Source organism: Procambarus clarkii, chromosome 44 (genome assembly GCF_040958095.1).
Source record: "Procambarus clarkii isolate CNS0578487 chromosome 44, FALCON_Pclarkii_2.0, whole genome shotgun sequence".
In the NCBI taxonomy this organism is placed as follows: domain Eukaryota; kingdom Metazoa; phylum Arthropoda; class Malacostraca; order Decapoda; family Cambaridae; genus Procambarus; species Procambarus clarkii.
The window spans coordinates 21,309,919-21,323,509 of NC_091193.1; the positions used below are offsets into that span (position 1 = coordinate 21,309,919).

Below are 13,591 nucleotides of genomic sequence, written 5' to 3' on the forward strand. Positions count from 1 at the left end.
ATGGTAGCCGTCGCCTCCATCTCTCCCATGATAGCCGTCGCCTCCATCTCTCCCATGATAGCCGTCGCCTCCAACTCTCCCATGATAGCCGTCGCCTCCAGCTCTCCCATGATAGCCGTCGCCTCCAGCTCTCCCATGATAGCCGTCGCCTCCAGCTCTCCCATGATAGCCGTCGCCTCCATCTCTCCCATGATAGCCGTCGCCTCCAGCTCTCCCATGATAGCCGTCGCCTCCAGCTCTCCCATGATAGCCGTCGCCTCTAGCTCTCCCATGATAGCCGTCGCCTCCAGCTCTCCCATGATAGCCGTCGCCTCCAGCTCTCCCATGATAGCCGTCGCCTCCATCTCTCCCATGATAGCCGTCGCCTCCAGCTCTCCCATGATAGCCGTCGCCTCCAGCTCTCCCATGATAGCCGTCGCCTCCAGCTCTCCCATGATAGCCGTCGCCTGCAGCTCTCCCATGATAGCCATCGCCTCCAGCTCTCCCATGATAGCCGTCACCTCTCTCCCACGATAGCCGTCACCTCCAGCTCTCCCACGATATCCGTCGCCTCCAGCTCTCCCACGATAGCCGTCGCCTGCAGCTCTCCCATGGTATATAATTCGTCGTCTCCCCGGCGCTCACGGTTACGGCTCATATAGATTTCTGCGAGCCGGAGAAACACTATAAGCGACCACAAGTTGCTGAAGGCTGCTCTTCCCCCCATTCACCACAGAATCAGTGCTACAAGAACTGGCGCCACTTATGGTGAAGGGACATGTTTCAGCAGTGCCACGTTGATCAGGACATCATGCCACAGGGATCAATACCCGCAGCACCACAGGGATGCTTGCCAGAGGGACCAGTGCCTGATGGGTCAGTGCCAGATGGACCGGTGCCAGCAGTGCCGAAAAGACCAGCGAGAGCAGTATCCCAGGGATCAGTTTCTGCAGTGCCACAGACATCAGTGCCAGCACTGCTGTACAGATCAATGCCAGAAATGCCACAAGGACAAGTTGTGCCACAGAGAATTATCCAAGCGTATCACTGCAGGCAGTGCCAAGCAGATCAGTGCCAGCTGTGCTGCAGGGATAAGTGTTACGTGGGGCAGAATCAGCAGTGCCAAAGATATCAATGTAAAAGGGAACAGTGCCACATGGACCAATGTTTCTGGGGTCAGTATTGCATGGATCTATGCCAGCAGTGTAACAGGGATCTATGCCAGCAGTGTAACAGGGATCTATGCCAGCAGTGTAACAGGGATCTATGCCATCAGTGTAACAGGGATCAATGGCAGCAGTGTAACAGAGATCAATGCCAGCAGTGCTACAGGGATCAATGCCAGCAGTGCATCAGAGATCAATGCCAGCAGTGCTACAGGGATCAATGCCAGCAGTGCATCAGAGATCAATGCCAGCAGTGCACCAGAGATCTATGCCAACAGTGCATCAGAGATCAATGCCAGCAGTGCTACAGGGATCAATGCCAGCAGTGCATCAGAGATCAATGCCAGCAGTGCACCAGAGATCAATGCCAACAGTGCATCAGAGATCAATGCCAACAGTGCAACAGGGATCAGATCCAACAGTGCAGTAGGCATCATATGTGCCACATTAACCCACGTGAAGAGGGTCAACATTTCAACATAGATCAACCTCAGCAGTGCCACAAGAGCCTGTGCCATCAGCGCCGCAAATACCAATGTCAGCAGTGCTTCAGGTACCAATGTCAACCGTCTCAAAAAGATCAGTGCTTCGCATATCAGTGCCGTAAGTGCCAAATGGAACAGAGTCGGCATCGTCGAGGAGATCAGTGCCAGAAGTACAGGAAGAATCGGTGCCATAACTGCCACAAGAATCAGTGCCAGAAGCACCAAAAAGATCAGTGTCAGTTTTGCCATACGGATCAATGTCAAAAGTACCATATGGATCAGTGCCAGCTGTGCCGGATGAATCAGTGCCAGCTGTACCGGATGAATCAGTGCCAGCTATGCCACGCAACACGAATCAATTCTCAGTGCCGCGGAGACCAGTGATGTAAGTGCCACAGATCAATATTTCATGCGGTAATGTCATCAGTTTATTTTTGAAATGTGTTATTAAGGCCTCTGGCACCAGTGCCATTCTTGCTGTGCATTAGGGAACCGCACCGGAAATGTCACAGGCATTTAGTACATGCAGTGGTCAGTGCCGGAAGTGGAACGGGGGATCAGTGCTAGTAGTTTCCGGTATAAACAGTGTCATAAGTTGTTGCAATGACTCAGGTGGGCCATGACTCCTCAGTGTCATGTAAGTCAGTGGTAGCATTGACACAGCTGTCATGAACCCTCACTATCCTGCCTCGTTGGAGATGACATATATTTACGTTTGACCAATCCCGCTTGTAAACAGCGCACGCATTGCCGTCTAATCATGACATGTGTGAGCGTACTTACAGCTGTTTGAACCACTGTGATGATTTGTTTCACTATAGTATGGCTATAGTGAAACCATTTTCAGGGTTTAACTCCCGGGCAGAGCAAGATGTTAGCCACGTTCCCGTACACCTAATGCTTCTATTCACCTAGCAGAAAATATTTACTGAGGATAGTGCCGCCCTTCGTGGGTAGCATGTTGGGAAAGATCAGTCGTCGGCTTGTGTGGGGGAACAGCGATTAGCCTGGCGGGCTTCCCGTCCTCACTGAGAACAGAATACCATTGTAAAGAGCGCGTATTACTCTCCAGTTATTTCAAACATTATCTTAGTAATATGTACATATTTATTTGATATTAATTTTGTGCTTTGTGTACTTTATATAACAGATTAAACAGGTAAGAAACTTTAATAATCTTTGACAAATTAACCCTCGCTATAGTAATAGCTGACATATGGATGACAAGTTGACCCTTCTCTATATTAATAGTTGTCATATGGATTATAATCTTGAGTTGTTCGAATGAAAATTTACATTTGATGTAAATTTTTGTAAACGGACAAAGCGAATCCCTAATAGTTTTGAGGTCGAAGAAGGAGGCGAGGGGGGGGGGGTCATGTTTGCGTGAGGGGGGGGGGGAGGAGATTAGGGGGGGAGGGGTTGTTAGAGTGAAGAGAGGATCAGAATAAGCCGACAGGAGGGAGCGTCTGTGGTGAACGTCAAGGGTTTCAGCGGCGGGGTGATGGAATTTTCGCAGCGACAGTGGACGTCTGGAACCCCCGGCGTCTGCACCACCACGCACGCCGCCTACGCACTCACTGCTCCCCCCACACCACCCGCACTAATGGAACTTAAGGATGGGTGGTGCATGGAAGCACTGAAGAACATGGGAATGGCATAACGTTACAACGTTGTCTTATGTTGTTGTGGCTGGCGCCCTTTCTCGGAGCCTTATCTACGACGTGCCTGTTGTTGTTCCAGGGGCTCACGGTCGGCTGGGGCGCAGTGGTCCGCCCGCGAGGCTGAGGTCGTCGGATGTTTGAGCAAAGAGTGCCGGGAGTTGCAGCATCGTAAGGGCGTGTGAGTGGCGTGATGGGTGCCACAGGAGACAAGAGTGGCGGCTGTGGCGACAGGCTGGAGGTGAGGGCCACCTCCCCCGCCCGCCCGGAGTCGCCAAACATTGTGGTCAAGATCCAGGAAGATCTCAAGTGCCTGGAAAAGGAGGATGTTGAGCAGATCCTCACCGACGAGGAGAAGCGCTACCTGCTCTACGTGGAGAGGGGAGATGTTCCCTCTGTTAAGCAGTAAGTAGCAGCACTACACAGCCTGTATTCAACCTGGCAAACGTTAAGTAGTACACTCAGCACAGCCTACACCCACACAGCTATCTACGATATTATCCAAAATAACAAAGGACGGTAATTAAGTAACTATGAAAATAAATTCCAACAAATAAATTGAGACGAGACAAAATATAACAAGCACTGCGGCATGTCTGATCAAAAACAGTCTTACACAATAAACTGTTCAGACTCACTGTTGATGGTAGCAAGGTGCCGCTAGGTGCTGACGCTATCATTGAATTTAATAGTGTGTCTGGGAAGTCCAAGGACGCGGGTTCGATCCTATCGTACAGCCTTAATATCTAATCAAAGATACATCACGTCCTAATGGTTCCATTGTGCAAGATTTTTCATTAATAAAAACAACCCCAGTAAATAAGATCCAAACAACAAAAAGCCACAGTGAAAGACTTGTTGAAAATGATCAGAGTTGTCTATATATATCCCGAGCCCTGAGGTGTTACCTAGAGCAGACTTGAGCACTCAAAACAATGGTTGAGAAAGCCAGGTTAAGACCAGTCCACAAAGGTGGAGATCATACTAATATGAGTATGGACCAATGTTTAATCTACTCACATTATGGTCTGAAACACCAATATTAGAGCAGACGTTAATGGTAGGTAACATGCCGCTTGTAATGCCTTGCTTAAATGTAAGAGACACGTTGTTGTTTTAGATCTAGCTACTCAGAACTGAATGTCCATGTAGCACGGGCTATGGTGAACCCGTAAAGATCTATGCCTTTAAGATACATACTGGACCGTGGACTTGTACAGAGTCCACCTCACCCCTCTCAGGTGGGGTGAGGTCAGTGAAGTCAGGGGGAGGTGAAAGACATGAGGTCAGGTCAGGCGAGGGCAGTGAAGTGGCCAGACTCACGAAGGCTCAAGTATTACAATATATATTTATAAAGTAATATGTTAGCAAGGGGGGGCGGGGTATTAAACTTACAAGTTTCCTTTATTCTGGTTGATGGTGTCCATGAGGTGGTGTTCCTCGTGCCTGTGTCGGTCTCTTATTTTATATTTATGGTCTGATATAATGAAGTGGATACAAGTTAAGGGTTATAATGAATGTACAGAAGCTGAGGAACTCTCCCTAGATTGCAGGTTCTGGCCTGGAACCATGATGCAGCAGGCTGGAAACAATGAATTTAAATAAATAAGTATTTATGGTGTTTAAAATACTTTCCATTAGAAAAACTATACAAAACTAAACCTATAACAAGATTAACGTATATTAGCATACGTCCTCTGTGTCTGTGTACCTCTCCATCTCACTCCCTGTCTATCTGAGCACCAGCATCATCAAGAGGCTGCGGAGTCCACTCGCTCCGTCTGTCTCTCACACTGTCTCTCTCTCTTGAACAGCATCATCAAGAAAGGGATGAAGGAGAACGAGAAGAGGGTGGGGAGCTTCAACATCAACTGCCTGGACCCGCTGGGACGCTCGGCCCTCATCATCTCCGTAGAAAACGAGAACATGGACATGATGGAGATGCTACTCGCAGAGAACATAGAGACCAAGGTATGTTGACCAGACCACACACTACAAGGTGAAGGGACGACGACGTTTCGGTCCGTCCTGGACCATTCTCAAGTCGATTGTGACTTGCCACTTTACTTTACTCACGATATACTTTAGCCACGTTATTGTGACTCATCGCCTGCATATGGAGACCAAGGTAGGCAAACATCACCTCAATTTTATGCTACAATTTCTATATATTTCTTGCTTTTTGCATCTGTATATATATTATTTGCGAGGTTCAAAGTGTCGTATATGGGTCCTCCGAACCGCATCTCATCTCCTTCCAGCTGATGGAAGTCCGTTCATAGTGTTGGTTCCTCTGATATTTGTCCTGACTCTTGCAGTGCTCTCATGGCCAGGATTTTTTTTTCTCATCGCGTGTGATCAACATTCTACATTAGCTGTACTTTATTTTTAGCAGATGTAAGTGAGGGGAGGTTTGGCAGGGCTCGCGGGGATATTGATGTCGCCTTCAGTAGCCTCGCGGGGATATTGATGTCGCCTGTAGTGGCCTCGCGGGGATATTGATGTCGCCTGTAGTGGCCTCGCGGGGATATTGATGTCGCCTGTAGTGGCCTCGCGGGGATATTGATGTCGCCTGTAGTGGCCTCGCGGGGATATTGATGTCGCCTTCAGTGGCCTCGCGGGGATATTGATGTCGCCTTCAGTGGCCTCGCGGGGATATTGATATCGCCTGTAGTGGCCTCGCGGGGATATTGATGTCGCCTGTAGTGGCCTCGCGGGGATATTGATGTCGCCTGTAGTGGCCTCGCGGGGATATTGATGTCGCCTGTAGTGGCCTCGCGGGGATATTGATGTCGCCTGTAGTGGCCTCGCGGGGATATTGATGTCGCCTTCAGTGGCCTCGCGGGGATATTGATGTCGCCTGTAGTGGCCTCGCGGGGATATTGATGTCGCCTGCAGTGGCCTCGCGGGGATATTGATGTCGCCTGCAGTGGCCTGGCAGATGTCGCAGCTACGAAAGAAACTGTTCGTGTCTGTCCCCTCTCCCAGAAGCTAATTCCTTACTCGCACTTCTACCACATCATTCATAACGCGATCCATAACCGCTAGAGAGACAGATGGTCACCTATTCTGAATAATAAATAATAACAACAAAACAAAAGTATGATAGATCATGCTTTTAAGTATGATAGATCATGCTTTTAAGTATGATCTATCTCTTTCTCTTCCTCCTGTCACTGAAACAGGAAGTGGTAATTTAGCGCCTGTCTACGTTAACTCTTGGTGCTTAGTGAAACATGCGCCTTCTGTCAGAATTGCTGTTTCGCTGACAGTCGCTCATCTACACGTCCTAATTTCACGGTGCCTTCAAGTCAGTTGTCCCTCGATAATTCCCTCGGTGAATTTGTCTTATTTTCCGGACCATCCTCCTAAAATGATAGTATTTATAAGAACTTTTTGGTTACACGTACACAAATGGACTGTTGGCACGCTTAGAAAATGCAAAAGGAACTATATAAGGAACCCAACCTGATGTGTTCAAGTAATACTAAGCTTTAATATACTGTTAGGCTACTATACGCTTAGGTACCAGGCCTAGCAATGTTTATATATTTGAGATTTATCGTGCCGTACAAAACGTGAACACAGTAGGCTGTAAAAGTCCATCTTTGAACGTTCGACCAAATAATTCCTATAAGTACTATCATTTGAGGAGGATTGTCTCCCATCTCTTGTCTTACGTTTCTCTGCTCTCTTACTGACATCCTGAATGACCTCTACGACCTCTCAAGTATTCTCCGCCGCCCGCAGCCACACAGCCGCTCGCAGCCACACACCCGCCCGCACCCACACAGCCGCCCGCAGCCACACAACTGCCCGCAGCCACACACCCGCCCGCAGCCACACAGCCGCCCGCAGCCACACAACTGCCCGCAGCCACACAGCTGCCCGCAGCCACACAGCCGCCCGCAGCCACACAACTGCCCGCAGCCACACACCCGCCCGCAGCCACACAGCCGCCCGCAGCCACACAACTGCCCGCAGCCACACAGCCGCCCGCAGCCACACAGCCGCCCGCAGCCACACAGCCGCCCTCAGGCTTGCCACTTACCACCGCTACCTCTCTTTCTCTCTCTTCTCCAGGACGCCCTGCTCTTCGCCATCGCTGAAGAGTACGTGGAGGGCGTCGAGGTCCTTCTGGCCCACGAAGAAAGCATCCACAAGCCAGGAGAACCTTACGTAAGTATTATATATCTCTTTCACCATCCCTTTGACCTTTTTGTTGAATATTCCATAAAATATGAACATTTAATTCCGCCATAATGCGTGACCAGTAGAAAACGAACGATGAATAGGACACTGTCCAAAATATAACTACATAGCAGTTTTATCAAGGAAACGAAGCAACGAGGCAGCGTGGAAGCGGCTAGGCAGCTTCAGGAATTATGTAGCAGTCGTGAGAGTAATGTTTATCTTCTCTCCTTCGTCAGTCCTGGGAGAAAACCAACTTCGAGCGGACAAACTTCACTCCTGACATCACGCCGCTGATCCTGGCGGGTCACAGGAATAACTACGAGATACTGAAGTTACTGCTGGACCGTGGCGCCACACTGCCGATGCCTCACGACGTGAAGTGCGCCTGTGACGAGTGCCTCGTCTCCAGCGCCGAGGACTCCCTCAGGTAAGTCTTTAGTAAGTTAGTTAACTTTGTATGTCTAGGTGATTCCCCCCTCCTCGCTCTGCAATATGCAGTTACGTTATCATGAATTACCTGGTCAGTGCAACATCTGGGGTAATGGGAGGTAAATACCTAGGTTAAGTCGGCCCTGGAGTTCGGGAGAATCACATTCTTGTCCTGGGAGCTGGGGGCCACTTCTCTCTTTGGGGGAAGACATACCACTTCTCTCTTTGGGGGAAGACATACCACTTCTCTTATGCCACTTCAGTGACAGACCCTGCATTATACACTTAAAAGCACAATCAGCAACTGGACGACGACCTACCGCACCAAGGGTAAAGAAGGTAGGGCCATTCCAGGCCCAACATAAGATAACAAAACCTCAAAAAGCTGGAAATAAAACAGGGGATGGGCTTCCAATAAGCGGGACCAAACATCTTAAACTTAACCTCCGCTCATAAAACAACGAGATGCGACAGGGGAAAGGAATGGTACCCAACACTTGGACGGTAGAGCGACGGTCTCCCTTTATGAAGGTCGGCGTTCAATCCCCGACCGTCCAAGTGGTTGGGCACCATTCATTTTCCCCGTCCCATCCCAAATCCTTATCCTGATCCCTTCCCAGTGCTATATAGTCGTAATAGCTTGGCGCTGATAGTTCCCTTCCCTTCATAAAACAACCCTAACATGCACTCTCCTTGTGTGTACGCACCAGGCACTCCCACTCGAGGATTAACGCCTACAAGGCCCTGGCCTCGCCATCCCTCATCTGCCTCTCCAGCAAGGATCCGCTCCTCACCACCTTCATCCTCAGCGAGGACCTCGATAACTTGGCGGTGATGGAGAACGAATTCATGGATGACTACACGGTACGTCCATCTTCCTCCGTTCTCCCAACTACTGACATTTACGACTAACAGCAAAGCATGACAGGGGCAACTAAAGTAACTTGAATACAAGCAAGAATATTTAGTTTTCCTCTCTTTAAAATTTAATGTAGGCTCATTTCAACTCATTCTGTCTATCAATATCAACAATGATAAAAGCGGGAGCATCTAATATTAAGGTCGTTAAAGCTAATACCGACTCACTATTGTTTTGATTAACATATAGTAGTAGACGAAATATTTAGAGTGATATTGTTTGGTTTGGTTGGGCCAGCATCTTAGACAACAAGTGCAGGAGTTCTCCATGGCCCTGGTGGACGAAACGAGGTCCATCACCGAACTAGAGATCATCCTCAACTACGACCCTGAGGGAGTGCCGTACCAGCATGGAGACTTCATGCACCTTGCCAGGCTCAAAGAGGCGGTCAACAACAACCAGAAGTCGGTAAGAAAATGGTATGACAGTTTGGCTGTCATACCATTTACTAGGATACGGAAGAGAAGCGATTAGTTCACGATAATTTTCCGTCGTGTGCGGAAAAGCCATAGTAAACAACATTAATGTTGTAGTATGTATACAATATATTTGACGTCTGAATGACTATTTAATCAAGAGTTAGTTTCATGAATTATCTAGTGGTGTTGAACAGACGTAATGATGAGTGCATGACGTGGTGATTGAGTGCATGAGGTGGTAATTAAAGCACGTGGAACTTTCTTCCTTGGGTCAGTTTGTGGCGCACGCCAACGTGCAGCAGCTGCTGGGGCGGGTGTGGTACGACGGCATGCCGGGCTTCAAGCGACGCAGCCTCGTCCAACAGCTGATGGAGATCGCCAAGATAGGCTGCATCTTCCCCATGTACTGTATCGCCTACCTCTTCGCTCCAGGCTCCTCCTACGGCCAAGCTATGAAGAAGCCCTTCATCAAGTTTATCGTCCATTCCTCCTGCTACTGCTTCTTCCTCTGTGAGTTACCTCTCTCCTTTCTTAATTCCAATTTCAATTTTACTCAGTTCTACTCCGAAATGTAATTTCGGAAACATACCAGGGATAAAGTATAGGTGCCGAGTTTTTTGTTAATAAAATAACGGCGGGAAAGACTTTTTGAATATCACTTTCCCAGCCAAAGGAATAAGTCAAATGGTGAAATGTATATGACTTGTAGCAGACAACCAGCAAATTCGAATATATAACACGGCGTAATAAACAGACTTTTCTTAAATATCAATTCAGATCACTACACGTATTGTGGGTTTCTACATAGTCAGCCTATCCTCCTATAATGATGGTATTTATAGGAACTATTTGATCAAACATGTCAATATGTTCTGTTGGACCCCCGAAAACCTTCATGTTTTGTATTATTGACTTAGTCCAAATGGCATACTATTAAATCGTAAAATAACTAATGAACATAACCTGTCCAAGTAATCCTAGGCAAATTATAGTATATAATATATGTGCTATACTATGCCTAGCAATGTTTAAGTTTGGTTTTAGCATTTTCCTCGCAATCTCTTAAGTTTTAGTTTATGTGGCGCAGTGGTAACATACTCACCCCGTGCTTCGCGAGCGATTTAGCCTGGGTTCGTATCCTTGCAGGGGATGATTAACTAGGCGTCAATACTTAACCATACTCCTCTGTTCACCCATCAGTTAATGGGTTCCTCGTTGTTAAACTTTTTGATTTCATAAGATCAAGAAGTCATAAGTTTAACCTAATAATAACGCTTGTAGATTGTTCGAGTATAACTCTACGGAACTATAGACTCACTGTTCACTATGTCCTAAAGACCTCTTGAGGTTATCTTGAGGTTATCTTGAGATGAGTTCGGGGCTTAGCGTCCCCGTGGCCCGATCCTCGACCAGGCCTCCTTTTTGTTACACCCCCCCCCCCTCCAGGAACCAGGCCGTAGCAGCTGTCTAACTCCCAGGTACCTATTTACTGCTTGGTAACAGGGGCATGAGGGTGAAAGAAACATTTTGCCCATTAGTCTCCACCTCCACCGGGGATCGAACCTGGAAACTCAGGACTACGAATCAGAAGCGCTGTCCATCCAGCTGTCAGGCCTAGCTATGAAAATTCTAGAATCCTCTTGAACCTTCTGTGAGTGTTACAAAAACGCCGCCCACAGTGAGGTGTGAGCAGGTGTCTTGGGCCGCGCGTACTGCTGGAAGACTCCGGACACTGGAGGCGTCTGGCCTCGTGTGCTCGGGTTGATACTACTGCGTGAGGCGGAACCAGCTCTGGACTCTTGGATCAACACTGATATAATACCTGGATATCATCGTCACTTGCGACGGTGATACTGTCATGCTGATTTATTTATCACAATAACTATAACATTCGCCGTCTCACAGAATATGTCCTTGTCAGGCACATGTCCAGTAAATGGAAATGTGCTTCTTTAGGTCAGAATTCGTACCTCTCGGACGTTGACCTTTTCGCTGGGTCGTTTCTATACCCCAGCTCTGGTAGCAATCAATGATTGGTACCAGAGCTAGTACTAATATCTCTCTCTCTCTCTCTCTCTCTCTCTCTCTCTCTCTCTCTCTCTCTCTCTCTCTCTCTCTCTCTCTCTCTCTCTCTCTCTCTCTCTCTCTCTCTCTCTCTCTCTCTCTCTCTCTCTCTCTCTCTCTCTCTCTCTCTCTCTCTCTCTCTCTCTCTCTCACTCTCACTCACTCTCTCACTCTCTCACTCACTCTCTCACTCTCTCTCACTCACTCTCTCACTCTCTCTCACTCACTCACTCACTCACTCACTCACTCACTCACTCACTCACTCACTCACTCACTCACTCACTCACTCACTCACTCACTCACTCACTCACTCACACATTTACACTGCGTCGTGAGGCGTGTTACAGCAGCCGTCCTCGCTCCTCCATCACCTTCTTCCCCAGTGCTGCTGGTGGTGGTGTCGCTGCGGGTGGAGACTCTGGTGATCGAGCTCTTCGGGAGCCAGTGGATGCTAGGAGCGTCTCCGTCTGTACGAGCGGGAGGCGAGGGGCGGCTTCCCCTCCCTGGTTGAGATATTCATCGTCATCTTCATCTTCGGCTTCATCTTCGGGGAGATGCGGGCGCTGTGGGACAGCGGGGTGGTGGAGTACGTCAAGGACCTCTGGAACATCGTCGACTACATCTGCAACTTCTTCTACATGAACTGGATTTTCCTCAGGTTTTTACCTTTTTCCAGATTTTCCTTTTCCTTTTTACTCTAGTTGATTAGCTTTCTTTAGTGCTAGTTTAAACCATTATATTAACCGCGAACCCCGCGGTGTGAGGCGGAAGGTCTTCAACAGAGCTATCGGGAAGCCAAATAGGAAAGATCTCAGAGGCAGCAACAAACCCTTGCCCAACTGAGATTTTATACCTTCCCCACATCCACGCGAGGAAGGTATAAAATCTCAGTTGGGCAAGGGTTTGTTGCCTCTGAGATCTTTCCTATTAGGGGTTCCCGATAGCTCAGTTGAAGATTTTTCCGCCTCACACCGTGGGGTTGGCGGTTCGAGTCTCCTAGTGCCTAGGTGAATAGAATGTTTATTCTCACTATAGTGTGAGTGACAATATAGATGTTCGAGTAATTAACTAGTATATATTAATTTAAACAAATGTTGATGACGGCTCCAGGCTGACGGCTTGGTTCCTGACGCAGCGGGCGGTGTGGCACGGGGAAGACCCTTACTATCCCAGGGAGATGTGGCCGGACTTCGACCCCATGCTCCTCTCCGAGGGCATGTTTGGTGCTGGCAACATCCTCAGGTGCGTCTACCAGGGGTCATTACCTATACTATCATCACAAGGCATCATCCAAGGTTATATGTGAGAATGACCACTATTGAAGATGCCATTAATGCTTTTAGATGTAAGTGACCATTTTATTAGAAGCCTCTAAAGGCTCTTGTGTTATGGGCAAGTTTGATATTAGAACAATCTTTAAAGTATCTTCATGGGACTATTTCATGCTGGAAGCACTTCAGGGAAGCGTTGAGGGATATGTTTCTTTCTAGAGACATATTTATTTAACATTTGAACATAGAAAATGATGATATAACTAATAATCCTTCCTAAATTTGTCTGCCCCCTATGAGTCTTCCTTTTCCTGAATGTGTTACTGAATTGACTTGTGTGTGTGTGAGAGAGAGAGAGAGAGAGAGAGAGAGAGAGAGAGAGAGAGAGAGAGAGAGAGAGAGAGAGAGAGAGAGAGAGAGAGAGAGAGAGAGAGAGAGAGAGAGAGACAGAGAGAGAGACAGAGACAGAGACAGAGACAGAGAGAGACAGAGAGACAGAGAGGACCACAGGGCCTACATGTTGGTTTGTCTCGGCAGTATCCTGAAGCTGGTGCACATCTTCAGCGTCAACCCTCACATGGGACCTCTGCAGATCGCCCTCGGGAGAATGGTCATCGACATTATCAAGTTCTTCTTCATCTATACCCTTGTTCTCTTCTCTTTTGGCTGTGGTGAGTTTGACGTGAGTCTGGAGCCTCACGAGTAGTAACAAAACAGCGCTCTTCCTCATCTGAAGGTTTTCTTTAGAGAATTGTCACAAATATTTGTGTAATTTCATGTGGGTCTCGATCACACTACAGTCTCTTGAGCCATATCTATCATACTTCAAGTATATACAATCTATCAACCATCTACCTTCCACCAACCATATGTCACAGTGAGGAACATACGCTTGTATTATTTATACACCACTTTTCAATAATTTATCATGTTATTTTGTGCTACCAATTAATGGTTTCAAAAGCATCTTTTCTTTCTATTTCCTATTTTCTGTTATCATTGTG

At 47.8% G+C, this 13,591-nt stretch overlaps 2 protein-coding genes across 2 annotated transcripts in view; both read left to right on the forward strand.

Annotated features, from left to right (window-relative positions):
* On the forward strand, positions 1 to 516 carry LOC138350169 (uncharacterized). The gene has a single exon (XM_069300499.1). It carries the CDS (start codon positions 1 to 3, stop codon positions 514 to 516), a length of 516 nt encoding a protein of 171 aa, XP_069156600.1.
* A 2,512-nt stretch (positions 517 to 3,028) lies between these two features.
* The window catches only part of LOC123745335 (transient receptor potential protein), a 22,794-nt gene continuing 12,231 nt past the window's right edge, over positions 3,029 to 13,591 (forward strand). Inside the window, 11 exon segments of the mRNA XM_069300785.1 lie at positions 3,029 to 3,696; positions 5,106 to 5,262; positions 7,375 to 7,470; positions 7,722 to 7,912; positions 8,625 to 8,778; positions 9,071 to 9,241; positions 9,528 to 9,762; positions 11,700 to 11,770; positions 11,772 to 11,974; positions 12,427 to 12,558; positions 13,125 to 13,258. Coding sequence (XP_069156886.1) covers positions 3,485 to 3,696; positions 5,106 to 5,262; positions 7,375 to 7,470; positions 7,722 to 7,912; positions 8,625 to 8,778; positions 9,071 to 9,241; positions 9,528 to 9,762; positions 11,700 to 11,770; positions 11,772 to 11,974; positions 12,427 to 12,558; positions 13,125 to 13,258 — 1,756 coding nt within the window. The 5' untranslated portion in view covers positions 3,029 to 3,484.